Source organism: Lepisosteus platostomus, chromosome 4 (assembly GCF_059453375.1).
Source record: "Lepisosteus platostomus isolate fLepPlt1 chromosome 4, fLepPlt1.hap1, whole genome shotgun sequence".
Lineage (NCBI taxonomy): Eukaryota > Metazoa > Chordata > Actinopteri > Semionotiformes > Lepisosteidae > Lepisosteus > Lepisosteus platostomus.
Window position 1 is genome coordinate 63,505,900 of NC_142614.1, and position 19,366 is coordinate 63,525,265.

The following is a 19,366-nucleotide window of genomic DNA, read 5'->3' on the forward strand; positions in this document are numbered from 1 at the left end:
GCTTATTAAATAAAAGCCAATACAATAGCAGTGTAAAGCATGGAATCTTCTGAAATGCAAGAATCTTTGAGTCTTTAAGTCTGCATGACTGAAGAACTTATGAAAAGAAAGTAACTTTACTGTACTAATGTACACTTTTTTCTTTAAGGACTGGGTTTAATAAGTGTTAGGTCTTTAAAGCAGTTTGCATTCTTCTTTGAAGTTTGACTCACTGATTTGTGAGATTCATTAAGTAAAGAGATGTTCAGTCAAGAAACCTATTCTAACGTATAAAACACAATTCCAGTCACACTCCAAATAAACATGAGGCACTAAAGCTCTGCTTACTATAAAAATAATGTTTCATTAAAGCTGGAAAAGCTACATACACATTTGTTATTTGATGAACAAGCACACCCAATGAATGGCAGGGAAACTTTTATAGATTTGTATATCTCAGACAAATAGCTCTTGCTTTGTTTCCCAGAAACATAAAAAACTTACGAATGATAGGAGGTTATTTAAGCCATCTTGCTGGCTCAGTTGTTTGCCAGTTACAAATTGCTGATCTGTGGATGTCATCCTGTCAGTTCATGGAAATCAGAATATTAGCTTCAAGGACAATAAGCCTCCATCTTTAGTCAGTAATTTAACCCAAGCTTTCTGAGTCATCAGCAAGAATTCAACTAAACCCACAATACTTTACACCACAATACTTTATACCCACAATACTATACCCCAGATTTTGCATCCTTGATCAGGACTAGCCAGACACACTCGATGTTATGTGGAGTGAGGTACTTTGCAGAAGATAAGTTTGAGTAACTATGAGGGTTGAGAGCTACAGTATGTCTGTGAATAATTACTAAATTATCTGAGCTTTGAAATAGTATTTATCATAAACACTTTTGATTTTTTTCATAATACAACATACAGTATGGGAACAGTTACAGTACCATGGCAACAGAGCACATGTGATTAGTTTATCATAAACACATGCTAGCTTTTAGAAAGGGTTAGTGCCTCTGACTAGTTTCTTTGAGGTATGGAAATCTCTAGAGACATCTCATCTGGGCTCATCATGCAGTATGGGCACAACCAACCTTTGGGGCCTTGTCTCATGGCACAGTAGAAATGTCTGGGACTACAGAAAGTCTAAAGGACTGAATATTGTAATTGTAAGCCATAGAGTCCCTCTAATTATACTTTAAATCTTACTGTACCTATTATAAATTATTAGTTTGTTGTCTTGTCAATGCTTTACCAAGACAGATTAGAAACTAAACAAATATATTGAACTGGGGTATACGGGGTAATTGAGATGATTACTGGTAAACCAAGGGTATACTATACAAAAGGAAAAAAAAACAAATTGCTCATTTTGTAAAACCTAATTTTAAAAAGTTTGTTTGTTTACTTTTACTTTCAGAGCAATGATCGTATATCTATTCTGGATTTTGGTTCTTTAAAAATTCAAGATATTCAAAAGGAGGATGCAGGGCAGTATCGTTGTGTTTCAAAGAACAGCTTTGGGGTTGCATTCTCTAAACCTGCAACCATTGAAGTGCAAGGTATGTTCCGAGATCTTTGTCTTTAAATCAGTTGTTTCTGGTTTTACAAAATTACAGTATTAATTTTCCTAGCTCAGTGTTCAGATTGTGCTTTTGGTATAAAAGACAGTTTTTCAGTAAATTGAATCTATTTGGAGAAATTATTGGGTATCAATCAATTGAAATTTCATTTTACAGAGGATATTTTCTTGTTAGGTGAGAAACATGAAAATCCAGGAAATAAAGGATTTAAAATGATTTTAATTAAAGTAATATGAATATTAGGATGGAAAATATAATTATTTGTAATTACTTACCGTTGTCAAATGAGTCCTTTGTCACTTTAGCACTTAAATCCATGTCTATTGAATTCATACTAAAGGCACCTACAGACCAAATTTAATGTAATTTTATTGGAATGAATGGTACATTTTCACTTATAAGTAAAATATGAAACAAATAAATGTCACATATTCTTCACAAATGGTACATAGTAATGCAATGAAATAATAGTTGAAATGGTCGTACGAGAATCTAAAATGTACTTATTTTTAAAGGATTTACTTTATCTCATATATCCCAGTATTACAAATTAATTCCAAAAATAATAATGTTGGCATGAGTGATTAAATAAAAATATACAGTACTTGAGCAGTAGGGTAAAATTTGAGACACAACATGACAAAAATGGTTTCTGAGTTGACTTTATATTCTCTGTTACACAGCTTTAGTGAAAAAGTAATAAATCAGAGTCAAACTTAAACAGGAAAATATTTATTAACAAAACAATAACACAACCTACAGTATACAACACACATTACACAACATAAACAACATACAGTTACTCTATAATGCATACAGTATTTACAGGCTCAGAGACTCAGAGTGCTACCCCTGTAACTTAAAACATTATGCAGTGCCTAAGAGGAATAAACCCTGACTCCCCATAAAGGAGTGCAACTCAGAACTAAATCTACCTTCCTACAACATGGATGCCCAAAAGTGAATGGGAGTCAGTCTCCAGTGTCTAAAAATGCATCTCCAAACTAGGAGACAACATTTTAGTCTGAGGATTCCACACCACAGGAAATCAAAATTTCCTAAAATAACTAGGGCATCAGACACTTTAAAATAAGATTCAGATTACTTAGCCAGAATCTTGACAACCAGACTGATCAGAACAAAGTCCTCTTGCAAGGCACAAGCATTGAGGAAAAGCTGGTGCTGGTGTTACCTCTTCAGTTATTGCCTTCTCTGTTGCTCTATCTTTTTTTATCTTTCTATCCTGGAGTAATTCACCAGGCAACCTCTTTTGATCACCTGCAGCTGGGAAAACAAGTTTTAATGGTAATTAATAATAATAATAATGGTAATAATGGCCCCCTAATAATCTCTAACTATGAATTGACTTCTCTCTTCTCCACTGATAGCTGATGTGTGGTGAGCGTACTTACATGGTGATGTGTGTGGTGAGCATACTGTAATTTGGCTACCATTGCATCATCCAGGTGGGGGCTACACATTGGTGGTGGTGGAGGGGAGTCCCCATTACCTATAAAGCGCTTTTTGGAGTATCCAGAAAAGAGCTATATAAGTATAATTATTAATTATTATTAATTTTAATATATTTAATATCCATGTTAATAATTTTAACAATTTGTTTGCAACAGCTAATCTTAGCATCAAGAGTTGGCATAGGTTTCTTAAGCATTGAAGCAAAAAAGGCTCTAGGGGCCATTATTTTAACAAACACATGTTTGTGCCTTTCCCAGTTATAGTTACTTTTTATAAGTCCATGTGCCTCGAGAATAAGCACCATTAAAAGCACAATAGAAGGCATTGATGGAATGGGAAATGTCTCTCAAAAATTATTGTTTCTAAAACAAAATGATGTGAAAATAGCCTGAGAGGAAACATGAAAACCAGGAGCTGTGGAGTCTGTTAAAGTGGAATAATGAATATTTTCTACTTAAAGTACTCATTGTTTATGCCATAAATTTAAAATAGGCCTTGTGTTTTGCATTACACGTTCTTATATTGCTCAAGAGTAACAGCAGTGAATCTGAAGTGTTATAATTTCAAAACAGATAATTTCCCTTGGAAATCATTTATTAAATTGTTAAATTGTCTATGTGGAGAGTTTTTTAAATCTGCTTTTTATTTTTTATGAATGTGTATTGAACACTTTTGTTAAGTAGTTTTAAATATGTTAAAAGTAAAAGAACAATGAGATAAGATATAATTTGTTTGTTTTAATTTTTTAAAGATATCTTTGCAAGACACTTAACCTTATGTAATACATTTATGTGTTTGTTGGAGTAGTTATTCCTCTGTTTAGTAAATTCTTCATTTGTGTCTTTTTGTAGCTCCAGCCAGAATATTAAAAGTTCCAAAAGAAAAAAAAGTTCCCTTTGGAACAGAAGTAACATTGGAATGTAATGCCACTGGTAACCCAGTTCCTACAATAACATGGCTAGAAAATGGGAACACAGTGAGTACCTATAAATTTAGCAATTTAATATATTCTAGACAAGATCATCGTGTGATACTGAAAAAGTGAGAAATGTGGTCCTGTGTGGCTCTGTACTAGTACATTTGTTCTTTCAAGTTCAGGCTGAACAATAAAATGCACATTAGTAAAAATACTACACCTAACCACAAAATGTTCATGCAAAATGCAAAGAACTTTCACATTGTTGCAGTCCAGATTTGTAGACTCCCGTGGGTATTGTGAAAATGTTGTAAATTAACATTGTAAATTGTAATTGACATACAAGGTTATATTATTACCCAATGCTGCAGCAACATTACTATCTGTTACAACATTACTATTTGTTAGTTATACAGTAACTAACATTACTAATAATGTTTCCAAATTTACATTACTTCAACTTTATATTGTTCTGTTGTTTCAATGAATTTTATGTAATTTCACAACTACATCCAGGAGTAATGTTGTTTAATATATACTGTAAATTGATAATACATATTCTTAATTGTGCATTAATACAGCATTTTGACTGTGTTGTATAACTGTTGTAAGAACCCTGCACTATTTTTATTGGCAACATAACAAAAATTCCAAAGATGCTGATAGAGCAAAATTTAATACATCAAGAAGATAATAATTGTTGACTGTTTTTGATTTTGAAGTTGTTTCATGCAAGATCCATTTGCAAAAACAAATAGCTTTTAGTGTGAAAAATAAAACCTGAAGTGTATTCTACCCCAGAACAACATGGATCAGTCAGATAGAAAGCAATTTGGTGATACAAGAAAGGAGGGAACAGAGCAAAACGTACAAACTACATTGAAAATCCACACAATCCCTTGTGAAATGAAATAAATGCAAGTGAATATTAGTTGCAAAGCATCTTTTGTTGTGTATAAAAATGTAAATGAAAATTCTAAAATAAGTGTCTCAGAATTGAGAAATTCTGTGAATTGTAGATTAAAGTTTGTTAGTATCTGAAAACTGGGTGGGTATGATTAAAGACACTATATAATGGAGTTGTGTGTTCCATCTGGAATAGTTTTTACTTCTGGTCAGCTAAATGGTAACTCCACTTATTGCAGGGCTGACAAGTTTTGATGACAGATACAAATACTTGAATTTGTTTAGTCTATGTTAACAATATATGAAAAGTGATACTTATTTGAGGTCTTCAAAATATTGATATAAATACCGTATGTATCAGTAGGAGTTAAGTCACAGGTAGGTCATAAGGAGATAATAAAAACTATATGATATGTGCAAATATTTAAAAAGAGAGTGAACAATGTTGCCGATGATTTGCAAATAATAAAAAGTGTTGGAGGTCGGTGACACTCTTCTGTCTGGACAGGAATTCCTAAGACAGTTCAACAGTGTGGTGACTGAGGGGACTGTGCAGTGGAGGTGCTGTTCAGCTGATGAGGGTTCAGTCTGACTTCTTGTTCATTAAACATTCCGTGGCACGATTCAGAAAAGTAGGATTGTTGTAGTGCTACCTTTTGTTTGGGGGTTATAAAATGAGGCTAACCTCAATTTCTCCATTGATTCAGTTGATTAAATACTTTCTTACGTCTCTGTGTGATCTGTCATGTAATGGGGCTCTTGGTGCATATTGTGTTCTGCTCTTTCCCATGCGGGTGCTATACTTCCCTGCTGGATGTTGTGGATCCCCTCATGTGTAAAGTGCTTTGGGATTAAAAGGCACTCTATAAAATGCAGGGAGTTAATATTATTTCAAAATCACAAAGACATTTTGTGAGATCTGATTTTTGATGCTGTATTGTATCAAACAGTGTTTGTCTATACATACTGTATATGGGCAAACTATCCATTAACAGGTGTGCAAAAACAAGTGCACTCTCAGCTTTACAATTATGGTGACTGTAACATTGCACCCATGAGAGCACATAATATCACACATCATACATCTCAGATATTTATTGTGATATTTAAGTCCCAGTTGAAGACAACGCTGCAGTTGTTTGCCAAGACCATCAACACCTTTCCAGCTATTTAAACTAATAACCTTCCAGGATTAATGTCAGATCATAGATAAAAACAGCACAACATATAATATTTAGAGAGCTGAAGAAGGGATTATTCATTACTTCAGTACAGCTATAAAAAGAATCTTGCTTTAGTCTATTTAGAGAATACACAAATGAAAATATATCATTATAAATATGAAATATACCATATATATATATTGGCCATTGGTTTCATTTTTGTTTTTTCACATCAAATTTTATTTCAGAATTTTATATAAAGTGTAATATAGAACATTTTTATATATTCTATATTATACTTTACATATTCTACATTTATTATGTATTAGATAATATATTTATTCATATGATGGTATTTAAAAAGTAAATGGATACATTTCTGTAATCTTAAACACTAGCCTAATGCTCAAAATAAGGACGTGTTGTTTTAAGACACTAGTTACTCGTCTTAATTTCTGGCAACAGCCTACTGTACATTCATTTTTTAACCAAGAATTTTTAATGACACACTCCCGAGCTGGGACTCGAACAGGTGTCTCAGTTGGGCAGCCTGTAATCACACTGATAATGCCCAGAGCTGGGCGTTACTGAGACCAGTGGGGACTGGGCTCTCTGGAAAGGAGTAGCAGGCTTATACTGGTGCAGGCAAACAAAGTCCATGGTCATACAGGTGAGGATTGAAGCTGGGGAGACACTGTAGCAAAGCACAAGGACCAATCCTGGAGACATGAGCAAAGTTGATTCAGCTTTGGATGTAATTGATACAAACATAATTCTGATTATCCTATAAGAAGTTATCTAAAAATATATATTTAATTAACATACAGTAAACATAGGTTGTGAAATACAGTAGTTTGCCCTACCCTCTTGGCTGCCCTAAGCTGCGCTTAAGAACTAGGTGCTAATTAATACCAGCTGTTATATTTGATGTATTACTGGCTTCATTTCGAAAGTAGTAAGCTGAGGTGTCCAATGACCCTTGTGTCTGAAGCTGGGCCCATATAGTTCTTCAGTACTGTGTTAATTCATTCATTTATTACATGTCTCTTATAAAAATAATTAAAAGCAAAAATGCTCTTTGTCAGCATTGGTGACCTACGACATAACATTTGCTGTAGAGGAGCCTGCCCTTTTTAATTAATTACACTGAAGATTTATATGCAGATGTACACTGTAATTGGACAAGTACTGTACATGGTTTTCTTTGTTTAACCAGGTTATGAATGAAAGATTTAATTACATTTTAGCAGAAGGAATGATACTGTAAGAAATATCCTTTTGTTTTGGGTAGTACCATCCACAAAAAAAAACTCCCTTGGGCTATCTACTCACACATTTTTAAAGTTACTTTGGCTTCAAAAATAAAAAATGGCAGCACAGAAGATATCAACTCCAGGTCAGCCATGAATGAGATGGAGTAAATTATTACGATTCGGTCAACACACTTGCTTACTCAAAATTAACCAATTCGATCCATTAAAACATTGCACATGCATTTTAAGTTTGAATTACTTGTTCTACTACTTTCATGTTTTTGACTTTGGACAGATTGAAAACATAATTGCAAGAATGTGATTGCTGCAAATTCAGCATTAATCTGAATGTGTTTTTATGTCAGATTTCAGGTGCATCAGTAGAGGAGACATTAGTTGGAGATGTTATCAATTCTGTACTACGAGTTGTTGTCAGCAAGCCTGCTCTTTACACATGTCTGGCCACCAACAGACATAGTGGAGGTGCCAACACAGTAAAGGCCACTGCAAAACTTACAATCTTGGGTAAGGAAAGAAAAACTTACTGACACAACGCAAGGTCACATTTTAAAACAAAAACAAAATAGAAAAGAACAAAAGTCAACACTGACTTACAATGGCCTGTTTCATTTACTTCTAATATGGACAGAAATACAGAAAGTAGTATTTACTTATCAGTCAAAAGTTAATGGTCCTGTGTAGTGTTCCTTTCAGATCAGTGATTTGTTTGAGGAAAAAAGGATACCGAAGTCATGAAGAATGTTATTCCATTGACTTTCAGACAACCACCGAAGATCAAATACATTCCCAACAAAAAAGCACATCCAGGATTACATACCTAAACTTTTAAACATGGAGTGATAAAGAATGTTTTCTAATCCACTTTGATCTCCTTATGAATGTGATTGACCTTGTGTCACTACAGGAAACTATAGGAGTTTGCCTACAGCTGTTAAATTTCATGGCAAGTGCCTGCATACCACAAACAGTATTTAATGGTATATGCTACTGTATGTGTGTGCACAGAGAGACTGCTACACATGTGTTATGTACAGATCACATTTAGGGTTTTCATCGATAGTATTGTCAAATTTGAGCATGATATAATTATTCTGCTGCTTTTATAATATGTTTGCAAAGGATACACAAGATAGACATCTTACTCCCACCTGGAGACTTTTTTGGTGTTTGTGTTCAGAAACATGGTGCAAATATCATTAATATGGACATTCTAATGAATGGATGAGTTATTAAATAACACTGGAGGATGCACAGAAAAAAAGGGCAAAATTGAAAAGCTTTGGGACTCTGAAGAATGCAGCTACCATTAAGTGAGTTATTGTAAATTCTCGCCCAATAGCAAACGCAAACAGATTGACCAATCAGCAATTTGCTTCAGTGGATCAGCTTTTGTGACAGAAAAAGCAGAAAGAAAAGGGCAACTGTGAGAAAAACGTGGCGACCTCACAATTGTTATCACAGACAGTAGCAATTTGTCCACCCCTGTCACAGTCATCTCTGCCTTCTGGCCCTCGTAATTCTGGGGCCTGCACGCCTGTTAAAAATCACACCTGTTCCATTCGTAGACCTCCCACACACTCCCAGGCTGTTTCACTCAATGGTATGGTCTGCACTACTGTTAGGACAAAATTCTCTCTCATTCATGGGGGAAAACTCTTTAACACTGCGTTTCTTCTTTTGCTCTTTTCTGTCTATTGTCTCTGCCGGACCATGTGACTTCCCAATAGAATGGAGGTAAGCAGTTTTTTTAGAGAAGTAAAATATGACTTTACAGGATGAGGATGATTTTACAGTATGTATTAGATTGTCTGGCTGACATCCTTTACTATTCAAACTATCCACCAAAGCAATATAATGCACCCAATTAGTAAAAATGGACAATTAAAGTGCAAAGCTTTTAAGTTTCAGAATATGTCTGTCTTCAAGCTATTATTTTTAAAAAGTGCTTTATCAGCTTCCATCATGTTATGTGAATTATGTTATGTGAATTATGGCAGTAACACTGTTGACAAGTATGTTTTGTTTATCCATAAAACTTATCATAGCTTTTGTTTAAAACATTTTTTTGTTCTTTGTATAAATTAATAGATTTTCTTTTATAAATTGTTAGGGTATTGACAAAGTTTGTGCTCTTTAAAAAAATACAGCATTCAGGAAAAACAAAACAGTGGAATTCTCTCATAAAAATTTGGATGTAGAAACAGTGATAATAAAGTTGGTTTGTAAACATAGTCATATTTAACATATCAATTTTACTGTAAAGCTCATCATCAGAGAATGTTATCTGTAAAAAAATATATTTTTTAATTAAGAAACAAAATGTCCTCTTTAAAATGATCAAAGGTTTAAAAACACCAATGATGTTACATTAGCACACTGTGTAACATGTTTTACATTAATTACTGCATGTCACTACCAAAAAATCTGGTTGCTAAACATCTACACTTTAGAGAACAATGCTTTGGTATTTTTTTTAGGGTCTAGAACAATTATTTAATATGATAAAGTCAAAAACATCATATTTTTATTTCTGAACATCATTTAAATTTAAATGATTTGAAAAAAGAAAGACTGACTTATTCTGTGAAATCACATGCCCATGTAATTGAAATTACCTTATGGTTATATGTTGAACATATACTGTACTGTATGTAGACTCCTCTATAATTACCCTTCAGTGAACCAGAGCTAATTTTAATGGGTAGTTACTGTATATACAGTCTATGCATTAAAGAAAATCTCCGTCTTAAATTAGATTATAAGTGCCACCATAGGATACTTTGAAAAATGCAGTAACTCACAAAGTACAGTAAAAGTCAGAAATGCTTACTACTGCATTCCAGAGAAGTATACATTTTCACTTTTTAAAAGTCATGAAAAGCCTACCTCAGTAATAGTGAGAATATTTATAACTATACATACCAATTAAAGAATTTTGTTAAACTGATTACCTCATACAATTGATTTTCTGTTGGGAAAACAAAATCAACAAGATCAGCACAATGAGATCCGCACAACAAGACTTATTGTTTTCACTAGATGGAGTAATAGGTTTAAAAGATTTAAGCTTGTCCTCAAGATAAAATATGTGAATCCCTGTGAAGTTAAAGAGTGAAATAAAATCCGTACCTCACGCAGTTTTTACCTTACTATGCCTGCTAATTTACAGATGAGATTTTTATAAATTACTTTTTATAAAACCTCAAATTGTTTAGCTAATTTGTTTTGCTGTGATTCATTTCATACAGCCAATTTAAATTATTTGAACAATGTACTAATATTCAGTAGTTCATACAGTAATAATAATATCATTGGTGAATGTGTTCACAATCTGTACAGTTAATTCCTTTATCAATGCATATCAAAAGGTCATACTACATCTATTATAAAGGGCCCAAACTGCTGAAATAACAGCAAATTAAAAAACAGCAAAGATGGGGTGGATTATGTTGTCAATTCCAGAGGTATGGAAATCATTATGGCAATTAAATGGCACATTTTGTCTATTTAAAAACGTAAAGTGATGATATTTGATTATTAATTCTATCTTTTCGTTAGCTCATCTATTATTCACTGCACAATATAGGAATATACTTTACAACATCAGGTGTCTCATCTTGCCATCAAAACAATGTTCTCAACAGCAGGGCTGTGCTTAATGCAAATGTGTCTCTTCTTTCAGTGGCAGACATGTATTGTAGTTGCTTTTATATCACTCAGTGGGATGCTTATATGTCTGCTTACTCTGGCTGCTTTTTTATTCAAAATAATTCAATTATTTTAAAGTGTTCATTGTCAACCTTGGCATGATTAAGCTGCTGAGAAACTGCAGCTGACTACAGCACTAATCTCCTAGCTCCATTAAAAATTAAGTAGCAAAGTACTCCTACCAGTTCCTAATGAGCACATAAAAGATTTAGCACTGCAATCCATTTTGCTCAATCTCCCTTGCACGGATTTAAAAATATACTAGAACCCTGCTAAATTACACAAAAATACAATACTGTATCATCTGCTGGATTTATAGACACATGACACAAAACAACACAGAATAAATCCACTGTTGTGTTACACCAATTTAAAATGATGTTACTATAACTGTTCAATGAACATTAAGCATTTATGATGTATATAGCAGGAAAGAGAATTCGACATACTGTAGTTACATGCCATTTAGAAGGGTTTTGTGATTTCCAACACAGGAGATGTAATTAGTTTCAGACATATAATTATTAGAAGAGCCATTTTGTGTACAATTTAGCACATCTAAGACAGGACACTAACAATCACCAAGTCTGAGCTAATCTGCAATTAAACAGACAGCAAAATAATACGCTGGAAGTCTGACTGGATATTTTTATGGCTATTTAGTCTTTCAAATTCAGATATCTTACTGTATTTGTATGCTTTCTTCCAAGTTTTTCTGTAAGGAAATCCTCCCTCTACCAGAGGCTACGATTAATTAAAAAAGCTTTCAATTTGGGGTGTTAGGATCACCATTAACACAAGCAAAGACTATGTTACTGATGTTAGGAAAATCTGCCTTTTTAACATACTGTACAACACAATATATTTTAAGTTTATGTAATTTGACTGGTTTTAGCTCTTTGGCAGCTATTCAATTTACACTAGGCACTCATGGTCCGTAGTGTATGCTGATTCTCTTCTGCGTTCTTCCAAATCAGGCTGTACAAAGGCACTGCGGGGTACTGCAGCACGTACCGAGGACAGGTGTGCAAAGGATCACTGCAGAAGGATGCCCTGGTATTCTTTAACTACTCCTTCTCAGATCCAGAGGACTCCCAGGAATTTCTGGCTCAGAGTGCCTGGGCAGAGTTAGATGCTGTCAGTCCATTCTGTCGTCCTGCTGCTGAGTCCCTTCTATGTCATTACATCTTCCAGGATTGCAATCCATCTGGTTTAGGACCAGCTCCCAAACCAGTCTGCAGGTAACTCTTCTGGCAGGCAGATGTAAAGCTGACAATGTTTTGAGGCAAAGAGGAACATTTCCCTACAAAGAAATCTGTCTTTCATCTTAGACAGTGGGATATACTGTAACTGTTTTGTAGATTAAAACGGAAGTAAAGAGATAGTCTTTAATTAGTCTTCATGACACAAATCTCAAATGCCTTGAATTTAGAAACATCTTTCAAAAACTACAAACAAAAAACAAGGAAATCAATAGCAAATATCCTACTGAACAGCTGTGCAGGTATATATTGTTTCATTTTATCCACAAATACCATCAATCTTACTTTGAATTTTGAAGTACAGTACATGATAGATGCATTGCAAACTGTTATTGCTTACTTTCAGAGAGCACTGCATGGCTGTGAAGGATCTTTATTGTTCCAAAGAATGGCTCTCCATAGAGGACAACTCACGCAAAGGGATATATTTGTCAGGCCTGAAACTCACTTTACCTGATTGCTTACAACTCCCAAGCAGGGAAACGGATTTGACAGCGTGCACCGCAGTGCCATTCATTGGTAATTCTATCCTGTACCTTATATGAATGTGAGAGTGATGTGGTTCATATACTGCACAACCAAGCAGATGGTAGAAACGTGTTCCAGCTTGTGTCTTCATATCTGTATTATTTGGATTTTCTGTGCCATTGTTCTGCCAATTGCAGTCAGCCAGATAGGATAAGCATTCTTTGCACAGACTAGAGTGGTTATGGTTGAGACAGAAAATTCTTAAGAAATCATTTTTTTTTCTCTTACCCTGTAAGTTATGAGATATGTCTTGGGAATTAGTGTCATGCTAACCTTTGTGATAGTGGATGCAAAGATATAATCTTTGGTAGAATCCAACAGAGATAAGGTAAATCCTCATTGATTAGATTCTTGGAAAATGTTGTTTTCCTGTATTACTGAACATCATAAACACAGTCCACAAAAACAGTGTTTTTGAGAAATTATATTTGTTGAGGGTTTTCTTCATACTGTCATGAAGTTAACTGTAGTTGATGTAGAAAAATGTTCTAAGGAGTCTAAGGAAGAGTAAATGCCAAGTGTAATTTTCAATATTTAATTCAGCTATTATTGCTAAATAGTTCTGGCCCATTTTACAGAGCCACATGGAAAGAATATTGTTTCCCCTTTCCTAATAAGTGAAAGCTGTGTGGTGTGAAGGAAGATTATCTGAGGGAAACTGCTAGAAAAGGCAATATCTCATAATATTCAGGGCAGACTATAGTCAACAAACACAGAGAGAAACAAATAACTATACAAACAAATCTGATAGGTGAAAAATGAATTGCTGGTGAGGGTAGACAGATTTAAGCTTATATGCTTCTTTAATATTTTCTATTACATTTAATTCAAATAGTTTTAAATCATTCTTTTTTAAAATTCTAATTCAGTCTGATGTACAGAAGATCCACCATCGTGTCTGCTGGTGAACATCTGATGAACAGAAGATCCAAAATTGTGTCTGCTGGTGAACATGAAGTCAAAAGGATTCTTTATATAGAAATGAATTACAGTACTTTTGTTTTAGATTTGCCTTTAGATGTCCTCTTTGTGACACTACAAAAAAGCTGGTAATTACTATAAGAAAGGAGCTATTCGTATGCCCTTGATTACTGTGCTTTTAGCAAAACCTAGTTAATCAAGTCTTAGTGTCATATATTACTCAAAATCTTTTTGAGTGATTTAAAGTCTGTATCCTGTATAAAATACATATCTTTAGGGCAGTTTAACAAGCCTGTGTTTTTAATTTTTCCAGATATCAAGAAAGATCAAGTTACAAGTAAGTGCCTTAAGTTATTTGATTTTCTTTCTTTTTTATGATTGACTCAGAGATTAGGTTTTCCCCCTAATAGTAAATTACTATTTGTAATCAGTTATAACATCAGCAATAACACATTGCCATATTTGTCTAAGAATTAGATTGTTCATCATACATAGTGAATATACAATGTACATAACCATTTCATATATTTGTCCCCAAGATATTTTTTGTCATTTTGGAATAGTTTGGAATGTTTTTCACAGCCTAAGTGATGTGTTCAATGGTAGATTCATTTTAGTCATGAAAATCATTTTGGTTTATAGCAAATGTATTTAGAGCTTTGCCACCATTAATCAGTAGTATTGTACTACAATTTTTTACAGCAAAATGTTATAATGATAGAGGACGATTTTACCAAGGTTTTATCAACATCACGTCATCTGGCATTCCCTGTCAAAAATGGAGTGAGCAGGTAAGGGAATTGAAGAAAAAACACTGCTTGTTCAGTATCAGTATAATTTCCGAACATTTTATTTAAAATATCTAGTAAAAATGTAGAATTTTTGGTACAATGCATAACATAGACTGTGTTGAATATAAGGTGCTCAGCTCATGGCTGATGTTTGAATAGTGTGTACTGGTAGTTGTGCTATAGCAAAAACAAAATCAATATAGCAGAGATATGGGAGATTAAAACACAACCACAATCATTTTATATGATTGCGTAATCAGAATTGGACCGTTAGTATCAAAAGCAACGGGAAGTAAGAGATTGCAATAGCATGAATGTATAGTAATCTGGTTAAGCAGTAAAAGCAATTGTGTAAAATCTAGATTACATTTTCAAAAAGTCAATATGTTTTTAAGAACACTTACAAGAAAAAAGTGAGTGCATTAGAAACACACAAGTGCAGTATTAATCAGTTTTCCTAAGAAAATTTTAAGAAATTACATTACCTCTGTGTGTACATGAATTATATCCTCGTCTATGTACTCTAATTTATTGGGTTTTCAGTTTTATAAGAGATGTAATTCATTATTATCCATCCATTATCGTTACGTCAGGTGTTCCAGGAAAGGTTTGCTGCAACCTGGATCTAATCCTGGAAGCACAGGGAATTAAATGGTACAACACACTGGATGTAACCACAGTCCCAGTTTACAGCAGTGGACTCAATAGCATAATGAATTCTGATAGAGTTACTGTATGTGTTAAAGCATAGAGTTATATTTAAAAATAGTTATATTTTATATAAATATGCAGTATAAAGATATTATAAGCACATTTGTAATCATACCTGTTGAACATAGTGCTTCTTCTTTTGTTGTATGCATCTAGGAAACCTAGAACAATAAAAGATTAATTTTGCTTCAGTGGTTTGAGTTTGTGGAGTTAATTATGCTCCAGTATTATAGCTGCATTGAAATAAATGATGAGGTCCAGGGTTTTGAGGACTCAACCTTATCTGTAATGCAGTAGCCTGGGACAAAAATAGATTCAAATCCCAAATTTTGGTTTATGCTTTTCTCAAAATGTCTGATTTACTAATATGTAGTTCTGCATATACAATCTTTTAAGACAATACATTGAAGAAGCCACTAGAAGTTACCAAGCCTTCCTTGAAGTTTATTAATTGTATAATTACTAAAAATGTAAGAAACACAGAACAAAAAGAGAACCTAATTTAAAGAATATCTGTCTTTGTGTGAAAGTGAATAAAGAGAGTTTCTCTCATTTGCCCCAGATTGTTGCAATAGATGATGTAATGGATTTTACAAAACAACATAATATGTTATATTTAGTTAAAAGTAACCTCCAAAACTGCTAACATCTACTCCATACTTTAAAAAATCACCAATTAAGTCAGGGGATATTGACAATCAAATATGAAATTGGTGATTTCACGAAATGACTGAAATTATGATATATTAACACATATTAGCTATCCTACAACATATAAAGCATAATTAAAAATTAGTAATGTATATGTCATAGAGACCTCAGAGCTAGGTTTTTATGTGAGTGCTTGACACATTCTGCAAATCAGTAATATTTGGTTTTAAGCCAGTATTGTGTGAAGAACAACAACATCATTTTTGTCTTGGTTCCAAGATGAAGTCATTTATGAAGGCTAGATAAACTATAACATGTGTGGATATGCACTTTATATTACATCATACCCACCCTTTTGAGTGAAAATGACAAGTAATATTATTTCATTAGTACAATGATTCTTATTACTGGAGGATTACTTGTACAATACATAGTTTCTTTATTTCTTAATGAACGGTCTAATGCAGTTTTGTTATGATTTTGTGAGTCAGAGGAAATCTGAATGTTTTTTACTCATCTAGAAATATATGTAGACAGGTAGATTGTGGTAATTCAGAAAAATCATCTTTTTTTAAGAGAGAACAAATAACATTCTATTAAGGTGTTTTTACACCAAGACATTTATCTCCAGTCACTTTTGTGTGTTAGAAATTAAAAATGTACACAAGGGAGGCTTCTAAAACCCGTCCACACTATCAGAAAGATGGTTATTCCTGATATGGGCTGATGTGGTAGCCTAAGATGCAAAGTAGCAGTGAGTGCCTCAACAGGACACCACTTCATCAGAAGGCACGTACATGTACACACACCCAAGCACACAGGGATCATTTAGAATCTGTGAAGTGAGTTAAGCCAGCATGTCTTTGGAATGTAGAGGAAACTGGAGCACCCAGAGAACCCCCACTTGTTCACAGGGAGAACATTCAAACTCTACGCAGAAAGCAATCCAGTTCCAGACCCACCACCCAACAGCTGTGAGGCAGCAGCAATAAACACCACAGCATTGTGCCATCCAGCTTCTTATGTGGAATGTTTAGATTTGTGATGTACAGTATACCAACTTGTTCAAACGCTAAGAATGAGTGTTGTCATGATTTGAATGCCATAAAAAAACACCCTGAAGGGAAGCTTATTTATAATGAACACTTCTCCATTAAAAAAGTAAAAAAAAGAGCTGTTCAGTAGATTCTTTGCTTAAATATGAAGCATAAAATATCATATACAGTATATGTCACTCAAATGTCACAAAAATGTTGTGTCTTTCCAATATGAATTTAGTTTCAGTAATTATTAATAATTTCTCCATTAAATTAGATTACAGGCATTAGGCTGACACAATGCTGCCTCTCTGTCCTTGATTGTTCCTTTCTTGAGTTGAAATTAATCTGAATTGGGGCACCTCCTGTACAGTAAGCAAGCGTTCTCGCTGTTTGCAAGGGTTTTCTGTGGGTGCTCTGGTTTCTTCCTGCTTTTCACAGACATGCTGGCTAGATTAATTGAGGTCTCTGAATTGCTCCTGCCTGTGGTTTTGTTTTTGCGCATAACCTGCGATAGACTGGCATTCCCTCACAGGATAGTCCTGTCCTGCTCTCTTTGTCTCTGGAACAAGCTCCAGCTTGCCAAGTCCATTATAAGTAATAATTAACTTTCTTCTAATAAATGGATGGAAATGAGATGCACATTAATGAATTATTAAACTTATATGTTCACTGAATATGTTAAATATTTAATTTTTTAAAGATTTGCGGTTGTCTCTTAAAGTAATTCATATGCTTTCAGTCTGGATTTATCCTTCATTAATCGATTCAGTTGAACCATTATGTGAGGAAACAAGAACTGTGCATGCACTCTTTTAGCGTGTCCACTCTACTGATACTCAACATTTGGAGAGGCAATAAATCCGACACTGTGAACACCACAAGCTCACTGTTGGGATGATATTGTGCATAAAGAGAAGGACTTAAGCCAAACCATGACTACACAACTAATTGGGGAAAACTAATAACAGTCAGCTAAAATCTTAGAGGACAGGCTGGTACTACAGTACAGATCTCAGAACTATAGGCCTGTGCTTTGACTCTCTTATCTGTTGAGTACAATGATATTTTTGAGTTGTTAAATTGCAACTGTTTAATCACACTGTTGAATAACACAATGTTTTTTTAAATACTATAGAAACAGTTAAAGCTTTATTTTTGCTGTTAAAGCTTTATTTTTTGTTTTCTTTTATATTGCCAAAGTTTTAAATCACACTGTATTTTCCAAGAGGGCTTTCCTCTGCCCTTTTACACAAAAGCAGTTTGTAAACTGGGTCTACTCATGCCTGCGGGATGTTGGATCCGGAACAGGAGAAAATTTCAGATTGATACGCCCTTCTCTGGAAGCAATTAGCACTGAGAAAGAAGTGGTTCTTTCACTCTTAACACTTTGTTAGTTTTCATAAAGTTGCATACCACTTTTCAATTAAAATCTGTTGTTTTATTGTAATAAAAGTTCTCCTGTGACAATGAACAGTCATATACAGTAATTTAGTGCACTATCCAGTCATCCATTATCAAAAAGCTGTTTTTCCTATAAGAAGTGTGGCAATCTGCAGTCTCTTCTTGAAGCATAGGCTACAAGGCAGGACTGCACCCTTGGATGGGATGCCAGTCCATGTCAGGGCACACAGGGACAATTTTCACACACCAATTAACTGAGATTATATATAAATTCCACACAGAAGGTGCCCCAAATTGGAACTAACAACCTGAGATTTTAACAATGAATTGTCAATTGACATCTACCTTATTTATGTAGAAGTATGAAATATTTGTCTGAGACTTGTTCTGTGATATGAAACATTCAATAAGATGATTATTAAATCATTTTTAGGACAACTCCACTTTGCAATAAGATAAAAATAAATCTATCAAAGTCACAATAAATCTGGATAATAATTAGAAATATATCACAAAATTAGGAACATTTTATTATGTCTCTTTTCTTTCAGCATGGAATAAACCTTTACCCATTCCTTGTTGATGCAGCCATCCACTTGAACTTCTATCACAAAAAATAGATCATTATGAAAGTTTGCTACAGTACAGGGCAGCATGATGGCACAGTACTTAGTTTTGCTGCCTCATAGAATGGGGCCCAAGGTTCAAATTTAGACCTGGCGTGGTGTCTGCGTGGAATTCGTATGTTGTCCTCATGTTCACGTAGGTTTCCTCTGGGTGTTCCAGTTTCCTCCCACAGTCCAAAGACATACAGTGCTTTTGAGTTAATTGGCTTCTGGGAAAGTTTGCCCAAAGGGTGGATGTGTGGGTGTGCACTGTAATGGACTAGCTTGTAGATGGAAGCTGGATAGGCTCTGACTTCTCTGTTACCTTGAATTAGATGAATCAGTTATAAAATGGATGGATGTTTATTTAGAGACACAGTTAATTGGATATTCCAGGTTAATCACAATACACAATTGCATTTTATACACAATGAGAAAATTGTAT

The 19,366-nt window shown here is 34.1% G+C and overlaps 1 protein-coding gene across 1 annotated transcript in view; it reads left to right on the forward strand.

The window, feature by feature from the left end:
• Positions 1-19,366, forward strand: part of musk (muscle, skeletal, receptor tyrosine kinase) — a 43,709-nt gene that overhangs the window by 11,567 nt on the left and 12,776 nt on the right. Inside the window, exons 5-12 of the mRNA XM_088630238.1 lie at positions 1,409-1,550; positions 3,896-4,020; positions 7,648-7,807; positions 9,031-9,037; positions 11,989-12,252; positions 12,620-12,792; positions 14,036-14,059; positions 14,425-14,513. Of these exons, the coding sequence (XP_088486364.1) occupies positions 1,409-1,550; positions 3,896-4,020; positions 7,648-7,807; positions 9,031-9,037; positions 11,989-12,252; positions 12,620-12,792; positions 14,036-14,059; positions 14,425-14,513 (984 nt within the window). The remainder of the gene's footprint in view (positions 1-1,408; positions 1,551-3,895; positions 4,021-7,647; positions 7,808-9,030; positions 9,038-11,988; positions 12,253-12,619; positions 12,793-14,035; positions 14,060-14,424; positions 14,514-19,366) is intronic.